We start from the raw sequence: 20,679 nt of genomic DNA, 5'->3' as shown, positions 1-20,679 counted from the left end.
ATGTGGCAGCACCGCGGGGGCGAGCCGGGGACACCGCAGGGACCAGGGCATTTGGGTGCTAGCGTGGGAACCGTGTCCCCTCGTGTCACCTCCCCAGGGCGGCTCCGGGCTGCACGCACCCGCCAGCTTCCATTAAACATCACGGGGCACGGCAGCCCGGCCCAAAGGCAACAGAGCTTGGCAGCGCCTCACTGTTGTGGCTGCTGCGAGACTCGAGGAGGATTTGTCTGTTTTCCTTGTTTATAAACAATCTCAGAGGGTTTGCTCGCTGCCAGCAAAGGGAGTCCAGCCTGTGCTGGAGCGGAGCCGCCTCATCTCGAGGCTTTGCTGCTCCCGGCCGGGCAAGCTTCCCGGCCCCGAGGAGGTGATGCATGGGTTGCAAGGTGGGGTTTTTGCAACGTGGGTGTCTCTCTGGAGAAACAGTCTCCATCCGCTTTGCCTCCCCCAAAACCATTCCCTCCAAGGGCACCCCACTGCCCGGAGGGTGGGCCAGGCATGGGGTGCTGGGGAGCACCAAGGTCGGTCCCTCCACCATCGCTTCAGGGCACAGACAGGACTTGTGCCACCCCCATCCCCTGCCCTGGCGCCCAGCAGCGCTCTGGGGCAGGACCAGCTTTCCTGCCGCCCTCGAATCTGGCTCAAAATGCAGTTTCTGAGCCAAATCCATCAGGCTCCAGGGGCGTGCGGGGCAGTGAGGAGGTTGTGCTCTATATCCAAGGCTGCAGAGCCCGCCCAGAGCCGCGGGAGTCCCCATATCTAAAGTACAAATTTTTATGCAATTATTTACGTAGGTGGCTATAAAAGGCAGGGAAAGCAGGCGTGGGGCTGGCGCAGGGGTCATCCCTCCCCAAGGACATGCTGAGCAGAAAGTCCTGCAGCCCCGGGAGGGCTCTCACCTCCTTCCTTAAAGAAATTGCTCACGCATCACTGCATCTTGTTTGCTTGCCTTTGAGGGTTCTCTCCTCTTGCCAGGCTTGCTGCTGATGGTTTTAAGTGGTTTGGGGTTTTTTTGCCTTTTCTCTTTGGCTGGCCCAGCAGAACGACTTCGTTTCCAGTGGTGCCCTCATCGATCTGCAGAGCTACCAGAACTCCCGCTTTGGCTCCTGCATCGCCGCCGTGCCCGACCTTAACCAGGACTCCTACAACGACCTTGTTGTCGGGGCACCTTTGGAGGATGAGCACCAAGGAGCGATATACATCTTCCTTGGCTTCAAAGACACCGTCCTGAAGAAGTACAAGCAGGTATGGCTCCTGGGCGCTTCGATTGTCCTCATCCTTCCTCAGAACAAATGTCATTTGTGCCCATTTTAAGGACTGATAGAGCACAATAAATTCACACGCAGTATTGCGTTGTTAATTATTATTGCCGGATATTTTCTCTTGTGAGGGGTCTAAGACAAAGCAAACGTAGGGTATGGAAAATGTGCTTGAAACTGAGGGCAATCCTTAGCACTCGGTGCAATGGATTACTATAGATAAAATATTTCTCACACTTGTGAGAGATAGTAAATATGCAGAGTAAATTCAGCAGAAATCTCTGGATGGTGTCTCCGAAGAGAAACTGCTCTCACTCCCTGGAAAATTATGTTTGGTGCAATCACTTGGGAAGGGGCATCTTCAGCAGCGCGGTGGCGGTCGGCACGGCAAACCTCTCCTTCGCAGGCAGGGATGCTCCTGCTGGAAACCAGCCTGGATTCTCCCCTTTGCTTTTCAGCGGATAGCAGCTGCGGACCTCGCGCCGGGCCTGATGTATTTTGGATGCAGCATCCACGGACAGCTGGACCTGAACGAGGACGGGCTCGTAGACTTGGCCGTTGGCTCTCTGGGGAACGCCGTGCTGTTGTGGTTAGCTGTATCTCATTTGGCACTCTCCTCTGCCCGAAGCTCATTGCAATATGCTGACATTTTTCAGGGGAAAACTGATCTCTCAACAATCTGACCCATCTTTCCACAATAATGACCCCCTGTCCAGCAGGGCCGTGCGATTTCAATGCCATTGGGCCCTAGAAGGATGTCAGAGTTGGTTTTGCATTGAATTTCATCATTAGTTCCCCAGGAGTTTCAAGCCAGCTAATTGATTCATGGTGATTTGCCCAGGCTCCCTCTGTTTTTATTTAATAAGAACAATTTAGTATTTTCAGATATTGATTAATGTTTGGAAAGTCCCTTGAAGCTGTTAGGATGGAGGGTAGCTGTGCCCAGCAGAGATGGGCCCCCCTGGGGCCTGCCTTGGAAAGTGCTATGTGCATGCAAGGGGCCAAATCCTGCTCTCGGTGCTGAGCTACTTCACAGGCATAAGCAGGAGGCAAATATGTGCAAGCCATTTTATTCTTCAAATGCTACATAGATGAGCTGAGAGTAGAGCAGCATGCTGTGGTGGCCTTTGGTCTTCCTCAGCACCTTCTTGATGTTGAGAAAAAGAGTGAAAAGGTGTGAAAAGGGTGAATCTGGAGGTGTGGGAGACTTTTGGAGGATACTGCAGATGTGTGCGGGCATCCCATGCCGCAGCACGTCTCTCGACCCTTGCTTGCCCCGCAGGTCCCGCAGCGTGGTCCAGATCAACGCCAGCATCCGCTTCGAGCCCTCCAAAATCAACATCTTCACCAAGGACTGCAAGCGGAATGGGAAGGATGCCACCTGCATGTCGGCCTTCGTCTGCTTCACTGCCGTCTTCCTCTCGGCTCACTTCCAGACAGCCAGCGTGGGTAAGCGGCACGGCTGCTCACGGGACAAAAACCCCAATTCATGCGTTGTTTAGCTCTCCAGCCCCAAGGGAGCACCCGGCTTCTGCCAAGAGAAACCATCCAGGAGCTTGGCATGCCTGGAGGCATGCATGTTGCCACTCGCCCCATCCCTTTTTACCCACAAATTTGTCCCTATCCTGGCTGATGTAGCAGGGACGGTGGCTCTGCCATTAAGCAGTGCCAAGAAACACCCCAAGGATACAACCTTACTCACGTTTAACCTCTTCTCTCACCTACACCCTGGGGCCAAGCTCTCCCACAGCTCGTCTTGCCATGGTACGTGCGACGGGGGTATCACCATCACCCCGCCAGCCAGCGGGACAGGAGAGGACGTGCCCGGACTGTGTCCCACAGAGCTCAGCCATCCTCCCCGCTGCAGCGGCAGGACACATCTGCCGACCATATGTGCATGTTTCCCTAATATCCTGGGGAATCTCTGTGAAGCTATTGGCCAGCTCTGCTACTAAACCCTTGCACGTTGCTGTGACCCTGAGTCTACCCGGCGGATGCCCGTGACTCAGCTGGAGCCGGGGGAAGCGATAGCGGCTCGGCCCCCTGCAACTCGGCAGCAAACACTGTCAAAGGAAAATTGGGTCCCGAGCGAAGCCAAAGGAAAAACTCCCACCCCCTAGAGCAAGAATTTTGATTTGTACTATCAAATCCAGTGTTTTCCTCCTCCCTGCTATAACTGTGGAGCTTGCAGGACAAAAAGCTGAGTGGGGTTTTCTTTCTTTATTTAATTTTGCACTTATTTCTACCCAGAAGAGCCACCCCGTGGACGGTGCGTGCTGGGGGCTGATGGTTGCTCTTTGCTTATGCACGTTTTGCATCACACTGGTGTCGTGGATGCAAATCCCACCCTGCTTGGTGCCGGGCTGGGGACCTTCAGTTTCTTTTTGACAGCACTGCAGGAAGCAAACGATCTCCAGTAAAGCATCTAGGAGAGGAAAGTGCTCCAGGGTACAATACCTCCAGCACTGGTACAGGCCAGCATGTCAATATGTAAGAGGCGAATAATTATATACCCTGCACAGATTTTACGCAGTGTCTTGTCATAATGCATTTTTAAAGTTCCTCGTTTGAGCTGGAGAGTGGACGCTTTGCCCAAAAGAAATGTCTGTTAGAAACAGGCAACGCTGGCTGTAACCTGATTTTCGTGATTTCCCCTTAGCGTAGCGCCCTGCCACGCTCCTGCCAGCGGGGCAATAGGGGTTTGAGTGCACAAAAGCCCGTTCTTTGACCCGGTGTTGCTATATAGTGAGCGTAACCCCAGGGAGAAGCCCTGACGGCTCTGCTCTCCTTCCAGCGCTGCGGTACAATGCCACCATCGACGAGCGCAGGTACACGCCGCGGGCTCACCTGGACGAGAGCGGAGAGCGGCACACGCAGAAGGGGCTGGCGCTGCTCGCCGGGCAGGAGCACTGCGACAGGCTCCAGTTCCACGTCCTGGTGAGTGGGAAGGAGGACAAGGCTGGGGTCTCTTCCTCTGCCAGCCCCCGGGGGGGGAGATGCTTTCCACCTCGTGCAAAACGGCGATGCGCCGGCACGTGGTCGGAGGAGCCTCGATGGCTTCGTGGGACTGGAGATGAGCCTCATCCCCTGCGCCTGGATTTCTCCGCACTGGGTTTGATGTGGTCAGGGATGGAGCTGCCGGCATGCGGCAGCTGCCGGGTCCCCGAGCGCTCTGACTTCATTGCAGCCCCAGCTTGCACTGTGCTCCTTTCCACGAGCTGCTAGCCGTGCCCTCAGGGAGGGCGTGCACTCCTGACGCCCGAGTCAGGCTGGTCCTCCTGCTCCAAAATCGGCGAAAACTCATTTTTCCCATTGGGAACCAAATGCCTCCATGCCAGTCCCCAGTGCTCTCACCCTCTGCACCCCTCTAACCATCAGGGTGCCCCTCCCTGGGTGCAGGAGCCAGCGAAACCCTCTGCATCGCTCGCAGGGAACAGCTGATGCACAAACCTGGCCAAAATCAAACATTCCCAGTGAATGATGAGAATATTGCAGAGGCCAGAGAGGGCCGAGCTGCCAGACTGGCCCGGCCCCAAGCCCCGGCCTGAACCACTGTGAACTTCTGGGAAATTCGAGTCTGGAGCTCGAGACGGAGCTTGTGATTTAGCCCAGGAAGCATCTCGCTTCAGAGCATCTGACTGCACCCCGTGCAGCTGGGGCAATGCATGGGAAGAGCTCATAGAGCTGCAAGAAAGGTGCAGCTTCATTACCAGCCAGATGAGCCCCGGGTAAGGGTTGCAGGACAGCGCTGTCCCCCCCCGGAGACATCCCCCCCCCCCAGAGCATCCGCCTTTCAGAGCTAGCATCTCCAGGGTAAAACATTCCCAGCATCATCAGACATGTACATGCGGATGGCTGTTGAGCAGAACCGCTGAGCCCAGGTTGTCCCTGTCCCTAGGTAAGGGTTAGCTGGAGAGGCAGGATGATTACACCCCAAGTATACCAGATTGCAAAGCTTTTATTTCATAAAATAATCACACATGCCTGTAGTTCTGCGTTACCTTGCTCTCTGGTGCTGCCCTTCCACGAGCAGGAGCCCTGTTCTTCTCAACAATGCTTTCTGTCCGTTGCAGGACACAGCTGACTATGTGAAGCCGGTGACGTTCTCCATCGACTACGAGCTGGAGCACCCCGAGAACGGCCCCATGCTGGACGACGGCTGGCCCACCTCGCTCAAGGTCTCGGTAGGTAGCAGCACCGAGCTCCCAGGGTGGCTTTTATCAGGCACTTGCTCAGCAGATTTATCTCTGGATGTAACATTTGCTTCTTTATCTCGGGGCTGTAATCCCTGATCCCTCCCGTGATAGCAATGTGCTGGGCATTCGCTGCAGCCTGGGATCACTGCCCATGTCCCTTCTCCTTGGAGTACAACCCGGGGCTCAAAGCGTCACCGAGCTGCTCTTGTTGTCCCCCTCAGGTCCCTTTCTGGAACGGGTGCAATGAGGATGAGCACTGTGTCCCTGATCTGGTCCTGGACGCCAGAAGCGATGTGCCCAGTGCCATGTGAGTAGGTTGCTCAGAGCGTCCTCCCAGCCAGTATCACAAACTGGGGGGGGGGAGCTCCGAAACCCAGCCCCAACCCATGCTCCATAGATACTGGCATCGCAGCTGGTCCTTCCCCCAACACCACCACGAGGTGCTCCTCGGCACCTCCGCTCACGGCAGGTCTCTGAGCCTCTGCCTGCTCCCTGCCTGGAATGAATCGATGGTTTTTCAGGGAATCCACAAAGCAACTAATATTTGATGCCATGGTGATGAGCGCCAGGGAGACAAATCAGTAAATAACAGGGGGGAATAAATGCAAGGCTGGCATTACCCACTTGGCAATTACAGGCTTGACTCACGCAGCAGAAATAATTATACGCTACCTCTCATTGCTTAAAGAGCTTTTAAAGGTTATCTAGGAGCACAGGAGCCTGAACCTCCGCCTCCCGTCAGCGGCAGCGGGCTCTGGACCAAGCTCATGGCCAGCGCTGCTACCTGGGGATGACTTGTGTCCCGTAATTCAGCATTTATTGCTCTGTGTTTCCTGTAAAGCTCTTGGTCCTGAGGCTGTGACCCAGGGCTTAACCGGGAGAGGGTCCGGAGCCCCCGGCGCCCCTGGCTGGGCTGTGCTGCAGGAGGTTGAAGTGAGCTATAGGTAGGGATTATGTATGGATCTTAGAGGCTGGAGTCCTACAAACAACCTTGGGCAGATGCTGTGATCTACCAGGGTGCCAGACCTCTAATTTGGTTCCTCCTGAAGCCTGTGGAGCTTTCCGAACAGCATCGGTGGGAACTGGATCGTGCCCTAGAAGAGCGGCCGATATGGAGGTGATTTCTGCCGATAAAACCACTTTTGAGGTGACTTGTTGGAATAGAGCTCTTCCTTCAAACTGGCACCCTGGTTGCCCCGCCATTAGAGGCAGAAAGGTGGCTCTGAAGGTGGCACTGTCCTACATTTTGCCTTCCTTTTTTATTTTTCATAAAGAAAATAAATGCCCAAACACCCGTCAAGTCTGCAAAAGCAGATGCTGCTGCCATTGCAGAGTCTGTGCTGGTAAACTTGCTGGGAGAGAGATCTCAGCCAGGCTGAAACTAAATACCAGCTTTACCCTTTACTAATGGTATGGGATCTATTTTTTCCTTACATCCCAGCTGGACTAAGAGCTCCTAACTGGGTTTGAGAAAGCTAGGCACCGTTAGCCAAAAATCACAAGCAAGATGATGGTCCACGGGAGGAATTTGTGATTCCTCTTTCCGTAGCAGCGCAGCGCGGCAGAGGGAGAGCAGGGATTTCCTTGCACTACCCTATGCACCGTGCACATGGAAATCCTGGGGCTAGGGCTTGGCGTGGTGCCGCAGGCAGCGCTTGCCTGCACCGCTGCCCTCCTCTTGCAGGGATTACTGCCGGCGGGCGCTGCGGAGGGCAGCGCCGGACTGCTCGGCCTTCACCCTCTCCTTCGACGCCTCCGTCTTCGTCATCGAGAGCAGCCGGAGGAGGGTGGCCGTGGACGCGGCGCTGGAGAACCGAGGCGAAAACGCCTACAGCACGGTCCTCAACATCTCCTTCTCCAGAAACCTCCAGTTTGCCAGCTTGATCCCCAAGGTGAGGCTGCCGGGGGAGATCCAGGGCTTTCCAGAGGCGCTTCTAATCCCGGCCGGATGAGAAAGCTGTGTCCTAAACCAGAGCCCAAAAATGTCTCCATCTCTCATAAATCAGACATGTTTATGGGCTTAGTTTCTAAGCACTTACAGCCCTTTCAGCTCTTTATTTTGGAAATACAAAACCGTTTGAATTTTAAGAGCCTGAAAGAAGGTCAAAGGCAGATGAAATTATTTCCCTCTATTTTTCTGCTCCAATAGTTTAAAAATACTTGCTGCACATGGCCAAGTTCCCGTCAGGGATGAATTTTTGCAGCTGAGATATAACTCCTGGAAGTATGGGCTGATAACGGGAGTGTGGCCACAGCTCAGCACTGAGCTGGGCGATGCCACTTCTCTACGGCTGTCCCCTGGACGAGCCCGTCGTGCCCCATCCGCTCCCACCCTCCCCAATATTTCACCCCCACCACTCGCTCGGTCTCGGTGCGAACTCCTCCCTTTTCCCAGCGAGGTCTGGGAAATATGCTGATGCTGCTGAGCCCTCCTTCATCCCCCCAGTGACTTCATACCCGCCCGCAGATCCCATGGCCTGCGTTTGTTTTTCTACAAGCCGTGCCAAGGGAAAATTGCGGGGCACGTTGCCCACAAAATAAGAAAAATGCATTTTCTGAGAGATTACTCCAAATTAAGTGAGGGGGAAAAACCCTGCGATGCTCTGTAACAGAAAGCACCGTGCAGCAGTGGTTGCAGGAAATATCTGTAGCTGGTTATAGAAGCATCACGGCTAATGGGTTCCTGGCTGCCGGTCCTTATAAATAAGCAAATTGCCAAGCGGAGGGGATGAATGTTTGTGTCAGGGCCCAAAACTGGAATAGTTCATCATCTCATGGTGGGGATGGACACCTGCATACAACCAGGCTACAGCCTCTTGTAGGGTTACTACAGCTTGGCAGCGGAGGAGGCAGAGCAGGGTCAGTGTCCCATCCCACCCCAGCCTGTGCTTGGGCTTTGCGACGGGCAGGAGCTTCCCCAGCCTGGCTGGTGAGCTGGAAGGTGTTCAAGCAGCAGGAATGTAATTGTTGAGATGAGGAACTTAAATATTACTGCTTAGCTGGTGGCCACGCAGAATAATAGCTCATGTTATCTCTTGGTGCTTCCCTGTGACTCCTCATCACAGAAAAATATTCTTCTTCCCAATTAATAGTGCCAAGAATAATTGGATTCATTCATTCACCGCTGTAGTTAAATTTCTACAGAGGATTTAAATCAGAAAGCTGGAAGTTGCTTGCTAGAAATGCCCCTCTCCAGCGACGGCCCTAGAAATTCGGCTGCATGGGAAGGATTCCCAGCCTGCAGCAAGTGGGGCTGCTTGGTTTGCTTGGTTGTTTTTTCCAAAAGTTAAAGCCTGTTTTGAGCCCCGTGGGTGTGTTTGCTGCTTTCGTAAAGAGCCAGGTCATGGGGCTCATGCCGGGTGTCACCGACACTTCGTGTCCCGTTTTAGGACGACACAGACATCAACATCGACTGCATGACTGAAGATAAGCACCCCAACAAGAAAGTGTGCAATGTGAGCTACCCGTTCTTCCGAGCCAAGGCCAAGGTAAAGCTCTTCCCTCCTGCCCAAGTGAGGCTTCACCCATGGGACAGGAGCCCTCTGCCTCCGGCACGGCTGCGGGGCCACATCCATCCATCTTCAGGCTGGGCGGCTTTGAACAGGTTTTTTAAAGATAAACATTTGGTTTCTTCCTTTTCTCTGTCCGTTGCTGGTGTTTGAAAGGCGCGTTAGGGGAGCCGGGATGGTTAGGATGCTGCCTTGATGCTAGGAGAGCACCAAAATTAAACCCAGCTTCTCCGAGTCAAAGAATTTGACTCCAGTCCTTTGGAGCAATTTAATGTTGGCTTCAAACCGCTGATGGTAACTTCCCCGAGCTCCTTCCTCGCAGGATGAGGCACCCTTCCCTGCCTGCAAGGTTTTCCTTGCTCTGAACACCCAGGGTCCCTCCAGACCCTCCTCCGAGCCTGCCCAAGCCCCCTCGGGCTGGTGGCATCCTCCAAACCACAGCTCGCAGCAGTTCCCAGCACTCGGGGTAAGCCCAGGTCCAGTGAGCATCATTTTTTATATGCCATAAAACCCTTTGCAAACGTTACACGCAGCATGATGGTGGGGAAGGAAAAGCGAGGAGATGCCGCTCTCTGCAGTCACCGGGGCTCCGTGTGAAATCCCACCTGCCCGTCCTGCACCCCCGTGGGAAAAGGGGCCGATACAAGTGGGATCTAAAGATAAAATCTTTCCAACCCCAGTATCCGTCTGAAGCCTTTCCTTGTCAGAAGCTTGATGATGATGGATATGCTCCAGGCACCTCGCTAGGCTTTAAAGCTCCCAAAAAAGCCCTCTCAGATGCCTGTGGCTGCACAAAGAGCGCAGCAGCCCGACTCCCCATGACCTACGGGGGCTGAGAATGCATCTGCGTGGCATCAGGTAGTCCAGGTCCTGCCAAAACAAAGACAAGCTGGAAATGGAAATTTGGCCCGAGAGCAGCAGGAGCTTTAATATTATATTCAGCTGTGCAGTCCCAGACAGTTTGAGGTCATTGCCACAGCTCTTGCAGATGTGACATTTATCACATTTTATTGTTGTTGGCCTCTCTCCGGCTGCCTTCCCCCGCCAGCCGACCCCGTGCCGCAGATGGGAGCGAGCAGCCTCTTGCTGCAGGTCCCCCGGAGGCTTTCTCTTCCAAAGAGGGGCTGCTTGCTTCTCCAATCTCAGAGCAAAAAAATGCAGCGTGCGGGGCTGAGAGCAAATCCTGCAAATCCCTGGCGTGGCCTCTTCTCTCCCTGGAAAGCCGAGGCTCTGCCCAAAGCCCGGCAGCATCTCCCACTGGGATCAGGGGGATGCTCTCACCCACCCCGCACCGCTCCTGCCTGGCACTCGGGGTTGGGTTTTTTTTCCCCTAATGGTTTCTCCAATCTGTTTCCAACTTCTGCAGGTAGCTTTTCGCCTGGATTTTGAATTCAGCAAGTCGGTTTTCCTTCAAAGCATGGAGATCTACTTGATTGCTAACAGGTTAATGGTTGCTTTCTCCCTTGCACGTGTTTGCGAGGTCGACGGGACGTTGCCTGCTTGCGTTGGGTTTCCTTCTTCCATAGCCATAGCTGATGCTAGAGGCTTTACTCGGGGAATAACCACAAGGAAACCTGATTGCCATGGGTTATTACAGGGTGCGCAGCCCTGTATTCACAAACCAGGCTATTTTTATTTATCTATATGTTTATATCCATCATTTTTCTGCGTATGTGGAGGCTGTGCAGTCACTGCCAGGCTCTGCGCTGAGCAGAAAGGGTCTCCAGCCACTGCTGCTTTCTTACCCACCTTCACAACTGCAAATACTCCCAGGAAAAATACCTCCTAACCGCTTTGCATAATTCTCCTTGCTCACTTGCCCTGCACAGGTAAAGTTTTCTGACAGCCAACTGAAATCTCATTAAGATATTTTTCATTTTCACCAGTCGTGGTGGCGGAGAGCAGCCGAGGATTCGCTCTGCCGGGGCTGCTGCACCACTTTAAGGCTGCTGGGTGTGAAACCTCTCTCCAAATGGTCTACTTTTATGGCCTTGGGCTAATAAAAGTTACAGAATAAAATTGCTTCTCTTTGCACTTTGGCCAAAAAGCAAAAGTTCAGCCCTTCCCCACCTGCTTCCTATGACACCCCCCCCCCCCCCCCAAAAAATCAGAGGGGAGCCGGCTCCCGCCTCACCCCCCGCTTGCCCCGCTGCTGTTCCAGTGACAGCGAGGAGAAGGAGAGCACCAAGGAGGACAACTTCGCCCACCTGAATTTTCACCTGAAGTACGAAGCCGACCTGCTCTTCACCAGGTGAGTGTTTTGGAAGGGGACGCAGCTTTTGGGGGGGCACGGTTTGCAGGGTGTCCTTCAGGAAAACCAGCGCCGGCCCCATGGGAGCTGCGTTCAAACAGAGCCCAGTGCAAACTGAGCTTTAATTTGGGGGATTTATTTAGAAAAGAGGCTGAAGGGACCGTAAAATCAGGGGCATCCCGCTCAGTGGGTCCTTATAAAAATCAACAGCAAGAAGCAACGCGGTGCTGTGCTTTCATAATGATTAAATGCACAAGTGTTATTAAATAGGTGTGAGGGCAATTTTTTCTTAAGGGGAAAAAGTACTTATTGTAGGTAATAATGTTCATAACATGTGTTACTAGCCAGTGTCTGGGCCGGTAGCCATCCCACTAAAAGTCATCTCACCAGAAGCTCAGCTGAGGGATGTGTGTGGAAGGGTTTGGGCATCAACACTAACTAAAGCAGAGAGCGTCCTCGGTCCAAGGAGAGCGGGGAGCTAAGGCACGGATGATAATTTACTAACCTGATTATAAGAAAAAAACATGGACCCCAGAAGCACATTCCCTGGCACCGCTTGCTGTAATTCTTAGCAGATTTTTAAGACCTTCAGTCATTTTATTTTTTTTGCACTAGAGGCAGTGGGGCACTGAAAATAAAACCACTTTAATACTTACAATTTATGAGGAGCGGGGGGATTCTCAATTTAACAAATATCAGAATTGCCCTTACGGGAGAAGGGAGAACTTGGAGGAAAACTAACAGCACAAAAAATTCACATTTGGGCACCTTGGGGAGAAAAAAAGAGGAAAGCATTTCAAAGAGTTTTGAGGGCTTTGGGCCACACACACACCTCGTGTCGTGACACCGGTGAGCGTGCATCCCATCGCAGGCGATCCTGGCCAGGCTCCCCCGGGCACCCATCGGATGCCCCTGGCTCCTTCCCCTCCTCTCCAGCTGCAAAACAGAGATGTGCTTTCCCTCCTCTGATTTACACATGACATTGAAACCTCCGACCAGGGCCTTGGGGGTCTCTGTTATATTAAAAAGGCAAGAAAAATTCTACAAAGAGAGGGAAAATACTGCAGAAGCAGAACAGCGTGAAAATCCCCCGTCTTTTCTTGCATGAGGTGGAGCCAGGTGATGGTTTCCATCCAAAATGGGGCCAGACAGACCGCAAGTCCTCTCCTTGGGGAATCTGCCTGCAGAGGGACTGGGGCTGCCCAGTCTGGTGCTGGGGGCAGCTGGGCATGGTGCTGCTTCACGCTCTGTTTGCTCCGAGCCCACCTCGCAACTTGTCATCCTTTGTCACGACAGGGCGTCGAGCCTGGACTACTATGAAATCAGGTCGAACAGCTCCCTGGAAAGATACGACAGCATCGGCCCCCCCTTTCATTGCACCTTCAAGGTAAGGAGGGGGTTTTAAACCGGCTGAGGGACCCCCCGAGCGCCATCCCGCAGGTGGGATGTGCCACGGTCACCCTGCTCGTCCCCATCCCGCGGGACACCGGCACCCTGGGCACATCCCTGTCCTCTGCCCTCGCAGCTGCAGAACCTGGGCTTCTTCCCCGTGGAGGGGGTGACCATCAAGCTCACCGTCCCCGTGGCCACCCGGGCAGGCAACCGCCTCCTGCTCCTGACTGAATTCATGGTGGACCAGGTAGGAAGGGGGTTTCGTCCCCATTAAGCACGTGTGGGTTCCTGGCGCAGCAGGGGTGGGGATGGAGACACCCCACGGCAGGTCACCCCATCCTTTTGCAAACCCCCCCCCCGTGCTCACACCTGCACGAACGGTCTTGGCTCGTGCCCGGGCTTCTCCCTTTTGCATTCACTTGGCTGGAAACACGGAAAATGGTAGCAGCCAAAGGGTTTAGTCCAAATATTTCTCCAAGCTAGACCTCCATCCAGTATGGAATGAATTCTTGAGGGTCTTGAAAGCATTAGCTGTGCCTGGGGCGAACTGGAGGTGCGAGTGACCGTAAAAGTGGTGAGAGGGCTGGGAGCAGACCCCGGGGCATCCCGAGCCTCCCGCTGTCCCTGCAGCCGTGCGGGACTCACGTACCGGTGATGGAAAGAGCCCGGCACAGGAGACGGCGTGTTTACGGATGGATTTGGCCTCGATGGGGGTGTTTTGTATTGCAGTCTGGCAAAGTCCCCGTGTCACCTGTGACACCCCAGCGCACGTGGCTGGTGTCCTGGACAGGGGCTGATTTTTGCTTGGGAGAGGCTCAGCCGCCAGCACCAGCAAAGCCCGGGGGGGTGCCGGGGTTCCCCCCCACTTCCACCAGGATGGGTGCTGAGCGTGGGGCAGGACACGGGGAGCTGGCCACCGTGGTCCCCGTCCCCGTGCTCGGAGCCCATCGGCTTCTTCCGCAGGAGAACGCGACCTGCAACGTCTGGGGAAATGCCACCGACTACCAGAGGACGCCCGCCGAGGAGGATCTCTCCCGCACCCCCCACCTGGTACGCACCTCCGTGGGCCTGATCCTGGCCCCGGGCTGAGCCCTGCTGCCCCAGGCAGCCACCAAACCAGAGAGAAAGCCCCCGGGATGGGGATGCCCCATGGCCACGGGGGAGGACGGGTGCGTGGCCCCTCCACCGTGGTTTGGATCTTGCTCCCCCTCCAAGTGTAGCAGGGGAGAAGGCCGGGGGGGTTTATCCCCTCCTTGGCAGTGACGCTCCCACGCCACAAACTTCTCCCCTTGCAGAACCACAGCAACTCTGACGTCGTTTCCATCGACTGCAATGTGAAATTAGCCCCCAACGAGGAGATGAACTTGCACTTGCGTGGCAATCTGTGGATGAAGTCTCTGAAAGCAGTAAGTCCTCCCAAAGCAGACACGCGGCTTTTGAGCAGAAATCCCCCAAAGGAGCCCTCGCTTTTGAGCAGAAATCCCCCAAAGGAGCCCTTACATCACAAAAACACGGGGTTTTTTTCTCTCCTGTAATTGCCTTCCCTCCCAGGGAGCCTGGACATGTGTGGGGCGACTTTTGTTTTCAAATCCTGCTTATTCTATCGGTGTGTGCATCCAACATCCCGCACGGCACCTCATCGTGGGGAATGTAACCTCGAGCAGTCCTTTTTGTTGTCATTTAACCACACTCCCTACTTGACCTGCATTGTCCTCCCCCACGGATGCAGCACACGGCATCCCTGGCACAGATGCGAAGCCGTGTTGGGGAGCAAAGCCATGGGGGGCACCCGGTCGGGGCGCTGGGTCCTCTCCCATGCCTGATGCTCACGTCCAGCATCTCTTTGCACAGCTGAAGTTCAAGTCACTGAAGCTTATCACGAACGCCGCTCTCCAGCGACGCTTCGGGAGCCCCTTCATCTTCCGCGAGGAGGACCCCAGCCGCCAGGTAAGCCCCTGGGCAGGACGGTCCCACACGGACCTGGCAGCTTTGGGAATGCTGCAACACCCTGCTCTGACCCCAGCGGGAAAAACCCTGCAGCCGGCAGAAGGGCTGGAGTGACCCGCGCCGGGTGTCTGACTCTGCAGAGCCCGGGGCAGCTCGGTGCAGCTGTGGTCAGCGCCGGGCAGCTCCGGTCCCAGCACCACCGGATTCAGCAGGGAAAACCTGAGCCGAATCAGTGGTGCGTGGGGTGGGCATCCTCCCCAGCAGCTCCGGCATCCTCCCAAAGGGAGGGGATGCTCAGCATCCCCACCGTCGTGCCATCCCGTCCCCCCCCCACCCCCTGCCCGCCCGGCTCTTGCACCCAGCGGCAGCAGCGTATTTCGATCCTCTTTCCTTACAGATAACGTTTGAAATCTCCAAGCCGGAGGAGTCACAGATCCCCATCTGGATCATCCTGGGGAGCACGTTAGGAGGTCTCCTGCTCCTGGCCCTGCTCGTCCTCGTGCTCTGGAAGGTGAGCAGCCCTTAAGCTGCGCGCGTTGGGGGCTCGGTGGAGACCCCCATGTGTGGAGGGACCCCCTGGCCCCCCAGCTCTGTGTCCGCAGCCCCACGAGCCCCTCGGCACCGCCGGACATCACAAAAAGCTCCTCTAACCTCTTTCCGCTTCCATATTATTTATATTCAGGGTCTAAACCTCCCGGCAATATCCCGTTAAAAGAAAGACGCTTCCCAGCAATCAGCTGAAGTAATGGTGGGGTTTTCTTTTGTTTCTCTTTAAACCCTACAGCTTGGATTTTTTAAAAGCGGGAGCCGCAGGCGAGCGGCAGAGCGGGAGCGGAGCGCCCAGGGGCTGGAGTGATGCTGCCGGGGCCGCCGGGTTCCCCCCCCTTCCCCGCGCCCTCTCCCAGCCCCTCGCCGGTTACGGAGCAGGAGGTCCGCCTCGATGCCGAGGGATTTGGGTGCTGAAATTGGGTTTGCATCGAGATGAGAGTACACCCCTTTGTGTGAAATCACCTAAACAGGTCCAAAAGCCAAAAAAAAAAAAAACAAAACAAAACACCCTACACATACCAAAAATCCCCGACCCCTACTCACGGCCCCGCGCCACAGCGAGAGGAGCTTCAAACTGGGTTTGCAATGAGGTGGCAGCGGCACGGGGACGGAGGGGCCACCGAAGCAAGGTGTCCCGTAACTTGGGGCAAACTATGGGGCTGCAAAAATCTTTAAAAAATAATATCCTTAAAAAAAAAGAAAGAATGAGGATTGCTCATTCCCGTGGCTGGGCTGTAGCAAACCCCCGGGCTTTGCTGGCCGCGGCTCTCAAACTGCGTTGTATTCGTTAACCGGAGCAATTGGGTGGAGATTTTAATTTGCCGCCTTCTTAATGCACTGAATACAAATGATAGCAAATTAAAGCACCTTAATGCAAATCTCCAGTGTCCAGCTGTACATACTTATTCTAAAAATATTTACCTGTTTCAGCAAAGGAGAAAAAAAATTCAAAAAATTTAAAAAAAAAAAATCAAAAACCAGTTTGAAGCGTTTTCTACAAACTGAGCAGTTTTGAAGAGCTTGTGTCCAGCAAGGGTCCGCACGTGTATTATAATTGTACATACTTGGTGTCACGCGAAACCGGATGATCGGTGCTGTTTGACAAAAAACTTTCTTTTTGCATAACAGAATTATTTATGCTAATATTAATTTTATGGATGAAAAGAAAGCATATGTCCGCTGGATGTGTAATGAAGTTTGTCAAATACTGTCCTACTATTTTTTAAGGATTAAAAATACAGTATTTTAAAAATGAACAGCCTCTACTCCCCTTCTGTGCTAGCCCACTTCCACGGCTCGGCTGGGTACGAGGGGGAGCTGCTCACACCCCTCTGGGACGCAGCGGAGGAGGACGGGGCTCAGACTTTTTCCTCCACTTATTTATTGTGGGAGGCGAGGTTTTTTGCAGCCTGTTTTTAAAGGGATGCCGTCAGGTGGGACGAGTGGCCGGGGGCGCAGCCTTTGCGAGCCCGGGGGAAGGCATGACGCAGAATCAGCCCCATGCATTGTATAAAATGAGTAAAAAGAAAAAAATCTGATTTTTCATTGCTGGCATCCTTACCTTGAATGGGAATTGCTCATGTCAGGGTTTCTGGCTGATTCGGGTCTTGGCTGCCCCAGGGGGCCCGGCTGGGGTGCAGGGCTACCCCGGAGAGCCAAAATCCCGGTGCAGGTACCAGGGCGGGTGCTTGGGGCTCCGTGAGTCCAGGGCAATGCTGGCACTGCCGGCGCTCCCACGGCCCCAAAGAGACCAAATTTTGCAGCTTTATTTTTTCTCCCTTTTCATGCTCAGCCAATTTTCCTTACCGCCGTTGGAAGCACATAGGCAGGCTGCACGAGGACTACTGACGGCGTCTTTCCAACCTTTTACTGCTAGGAAAAAAATAACTAACTGCTTTTCAAGGCTTTGCCCAAAAGCATCTCAGCCCTTGGTGCTATGAAGAGAGTGGCCGCTCGTCTCCCCGTGAGCCCCCACACAGGAGAGGGATCCCTCCTTCCCTCCCTCCCTCCCTCCCTCCCTCCCTCCCTCCCTCCCCAGGCTTTAGATACCTGCAGCACCGGCTTCAAGGCAAACAGCTGAAGGTCAGCAAGAGCTGGGCAGGATCCTTCAGCGAGGCATCCCCAGGGATGTGGGGGGGGTGGGTGCCCTCCCGCTGCCGTCCGGCTCCAGAGCCACATATAAGGGTATAGACATACGTGTGTGTGTACATATTTTTTATGTACTCTCTCTCTGCGCGTGTCTATATATCCTCCAGCTTTGGGAAACCATGCTCACAGGCAAGGTGGTGCACCACCCAGGGTCTGCGTGTGCGCATTTACATATATGTGTTTGTGTGTGAATGTGTATCTACGTATATGTGTACGTATATATGTGTGTGTGGTATATGTATGTAAGTGTGTGCGTAATTGAGAGAGCGAGCATCTCCAGCCTCCAGCTTTGGGAAGCTGCGGTCACAGGGGACACTGTGCACCAGCTAGGATCTCTCTGTGCGTGTATATACATATATGTGTGCGTATGTATACACATATATGTGTGCGTATGTATACATGTGTGTGTATATGCTTATGTATGTGTGTATATATATAAAAAAAAGTGTGTATATACCTATAGGCATATATATGTGTGCATGTATATATGTGTGTGTGTGTGTACATATATACATATATATATATTTCTATACTGTCCCTGCATACGCATCTCCCGCCTAGCAGCATCCCAAGGCCCGGAGCAGCGGCTGTCACCCACCGGTACCCGGTGCCTGTCCCCTGCCGAGGCGCAGGGCCATACCTCCGCCGCAGACGGCCAGCCAGCGTGCGACAGCCGCTCGGTGCCCTCGCGGGAAGGAAAGCTGCACTGTCCTTCCCGGTCAGTCAAAACACTCCAGGGACACAATTCCAATTTCTCTCTGCAGCGCGGGGGCTCGGGGTGCCCGGGGAGGATGCCCACCCTGCGGGACACAAGCCCTGCCGCGGGCTGCTCCTCACCTAAACCGGGCATCAAAGCATCAGCGCTTCTCTGAAAACGTAAAGAGGGTTTGTAACTACCGAGAACTTGGTTAAAGCTACTTACACCGACAGCTTTTACCAATTTAACTCAAAACAGCGCAGGTAAAGCAGTCGAGCTGCTCCACACGGGTACTTTGGTTCACAAATTCACGCTCGCGCTCAGGGAAGCCTCGGTGAAACGAGCTCTCTTAACCCGCCCCATCCGACCCCGTCGACAAGAAGCGGCTCTCGCCATCTTCAGATCAACTCATTAATTAATTCTGCACCTTGACATATCCTGAACAGGGCGGCACAGCCCCAGCCAGGGCAAATCCTGCTGCGAGCACAGCGGGCACCAGAGCAAACGGGCGGGGGGACGGGGCTCGAGGCGGGGGGGTCCCAGCAGAGCCACATCTGCAGGGCCACCGCTCCCCGGCCAGGCTGGCACAGGGCACCGTGCAGCGGCGATGGGGCTGGTGTACAATCCCTGCCAAACACAAAACTTGAGTCCTGTCGTTTGAAAAAAATAAGCGTGGCTTGTTTTCAGAAAACAGTTTTCTTTACTAAGCCAAGTGCTTTCCCCTGCTTGCTGATGCCGAGGCTCTGGGGTAGAGCTGAGCAGCGTTTGCCTCTGCAGCGATGCAGAAGCCTATGGAACAAGTGAAAAACTCAGCTTTTCACACAGCTACGTGATGCCAGGACCAGCTAGGGCTCTCACCGCCACCTAAGGACCACGGTTTAAGCGTAGCTGACCCAAAGACGAGCATGTGAAACGCCAGCTGCAGCTCCCTCTGCGTGCGGTGGCACTGCCCTCCTGCTTGGGCTCGACTCCCCGAGCGCATCCCTCCGGACAGAGGGACCGAGATTCCAGGTTTGCCAAGTGTTTGCATCCCACCGAACGTGGGCTGGCCTCGGCAAGGTATATTTTTAAAAGCCAGCCTGCTCTCCAACAGCAGCTCTCGGCGCTGAGCCAGCTCTATAAATAACAGACCACCACCTACGGGCACACGCACGCCTCGGCCCTGGCAGAGGGGACGTCACGCAGCTCCTCTTTCCCAGTGAACGGAGCACCTGTGGGGTTCGTACACATTTTTATCAAGAGCTTTAACTAACTCCCACAAAGAGAGCAAGCGCACTCTTTCAGCTTTTAATGCTTGAAAAAGAAATTTCCAGGCTAAGGAGAGGGAAGGTCCCGGGACGCCGGGAGCCGGGATGGACTTTGCTGCACCCATAGGCGTGCAGCAACAGGCACCCACTGTTTTTTTTTTTCCTATCCTTTGGCCAAAAGCTTCTACTGCCATAGCAAAAGCGGCAGAACAGCACATCCATGACGCCACCTTCCCGGGGCCGCAGACAAGCAGGAACCTGTCTTCATCGGGAACGCGGGACAAAGACCAGGGACCACACCTGAGACAGGAGCGGCTTTAGCATCAGCTGCTCCTTCCATAGCACAGACCTTCCCCCTCTTCCTAAAGTGCTTTGCAATCCACTGACAAGAAGTTTTATTGCTGCTTCTGGGTAACAGCCTCCTCTCTCTTCAGGTCATCACATATTGAAATCATCCCAGGAACAGCACGAACAAAGCAGAACCTCAGCAAATATCCTGCAATGGAGCCAAAAGCGGGAAAGGATCAGAACAAAGCTACAGGAAGGGAGGAAGAAGCAGCTTTTCCACAAGATCGTTTGGTGTAACGTTTTTTTCTTATTAAGAAAGCAGAATTGTGGGAGGAGCAGCTTCCTTCACCTTGTTATTACCTACAGATATTTCAGGCATGCACGTTTGTTCCAAGAACGGTTTTATACAGGTATTTCACAAGAACACAACACTTAGATTACTCTATGTCAGAAACAGGTCCTGAGGGGGAAAAAAAAAAAAAAACAAACAGTGCAAGGAAATACAGTCTTAATCAATGACACAGCAACGAAATGATTTCCAATCCAGAACGCTTTGTTACACAGCAAGCAGCGTGAGTCGCTGTGAGCGTTCAGCCCGCTCCCCTCTTTCCCCCCTCCCCCAGTCAGACAGACCCAAGGACCACTGACTCATTTTTAACTCCGTGCACATCACGAATCATAAACGTGCAAGCGTAAAAAGGAACAGCAAGGCATCAAAGCTCTGTCTGAAGCATGTGGCACAGCATAACAGAAGACTTTTTTTCTGGAACACGTACACACCAATTCATACACCGGTTAATTTTAACTGAGTCAGCTACCAGCAACTTTACTAGCTAAATAATAATCATCTGGTACATAGTCTCAAGTTGTTCGAGTTTCGGGTTCGAAGCTTTAGCAGTAAGGGACACAATCCCAAAATGGGAGACTAAAACCATTCCCCAGTTCTCGCGATGAGCCATAGCAACTTAAACTGTTTTTATTTTTTTTTTGCATTTCCACCAGCCAGGCTAAAAATCACCACTGTAAATTCTCAGCAAAATACAAACCCGCTGCTTCCCTGATGACTTCAGATAACACCCCTCAGCACACTGGAGGACGACATTCAGGGTAACCATCTACAGAAACACTAACACCTTCCCAACCGGTCGCCAGCATCCACTTGCTGCATTAAGGCCCCAGGCGGCTGAATGTGGCTTTCC

The 20,679-nt window shown here is 53.8% G+C and overlaps 1 protein-coding gene across 2 annotated transcripts in view; it reads left to right on the top strand.

Annotated features, from left to right (window-relative positions):
• The window catches only part of ITGA11 (integrin subunit alpha 11), a 49,098-nt gene extending 32,742 nt beyond the window's left edge, over window positions 1-16,356 (top strand). Inside the window, exons 14-30 of one of the 2 annotated variants that reach the window (XM_050903497.1) lie at window positions 1,039-1,242; window positions 1,715-1,845; window positions 2,539-2,705; window positions 4,051-4,193; window positions 5,330-5,440; window positions 5,674-5,759; window positions 7,137-7,344; window positions 8,842-8,940; window positions 10,328-10,404; window positions 11,123-11,212; window positions 12,509-12,599; window positions 12,738-12,851; window positions 13,568-13,654; window positions 13,900-14,010; window positions 14,456-14,551; window positions 14,949-15,062; window positions 15,336-16,356. In XM_050903497.1, the coding sequence (XP_050759454.1) occupies window positions 1,039-1,242; window positions 1,715-1,845; window positions 2,539-2,705; window positions 4,051-4,193; window positions 5,330-5,440; window positions 5,674-5,759; window positions 7,137-7,344; window positions 8,842-8,940; window positions 10,328-10,404; window positions 11,123-11,212; window positions 12,509-12,599; window positions 12,738-12,851; window positions 13,568-13,654; window positions 13,900-14,010; window positions 14,456-14,551; window positions 14,949-15,062; window positions 15,336-15,407 (2,001 nt within the window). In that variant the 3' untranslated portion in view covers window positions 15,408-16,356. Of the gene's footprint in view, window positions 1-1,035; window positions 1,243-1,714; window positions 1,846-2,538; window positions 2,706-4,050; window positions 4,194-5,329; window positions 5,441-5,673; window positions 5,760-7,136; window positions 7,345-8,841; window positions 8,941-10,327; window positions 10,405-11,122; window positions 11,213-12,508; window positions 12,600-12,737; window positions 12,852-13,567; window positions 13,655-13,899; window positions 14,011-14,455; window positions 14,552-14,948; window positions 15,063-15,335 lie in introns of both variants that reach the window. The other variant, XM_050903496.1, reaches the window with a different exon arrangement.
• Window positions 16,357-20,679: the final 4,323 nt, after the last annotated feature.

The sequence above is a fragment of the Gymnogyps californianus genome, chromosome 11, assembly GCF_018139145.2.
Source record: "Gymnogyps californianus isolate 813 chromosome 11, ASM1813914v2, whole genome shotgun sequence".
NCBI lineage: Eukaryota > Metazoa > Chordata > Aves > Accipitriformes > Cathartidae > Gymnogyps > Gymnogyps californianus.
Note: the sequence above shows the minus strand (reverse complement) of the source record. Positions and strands in the feature narration are given on the sequence as shown.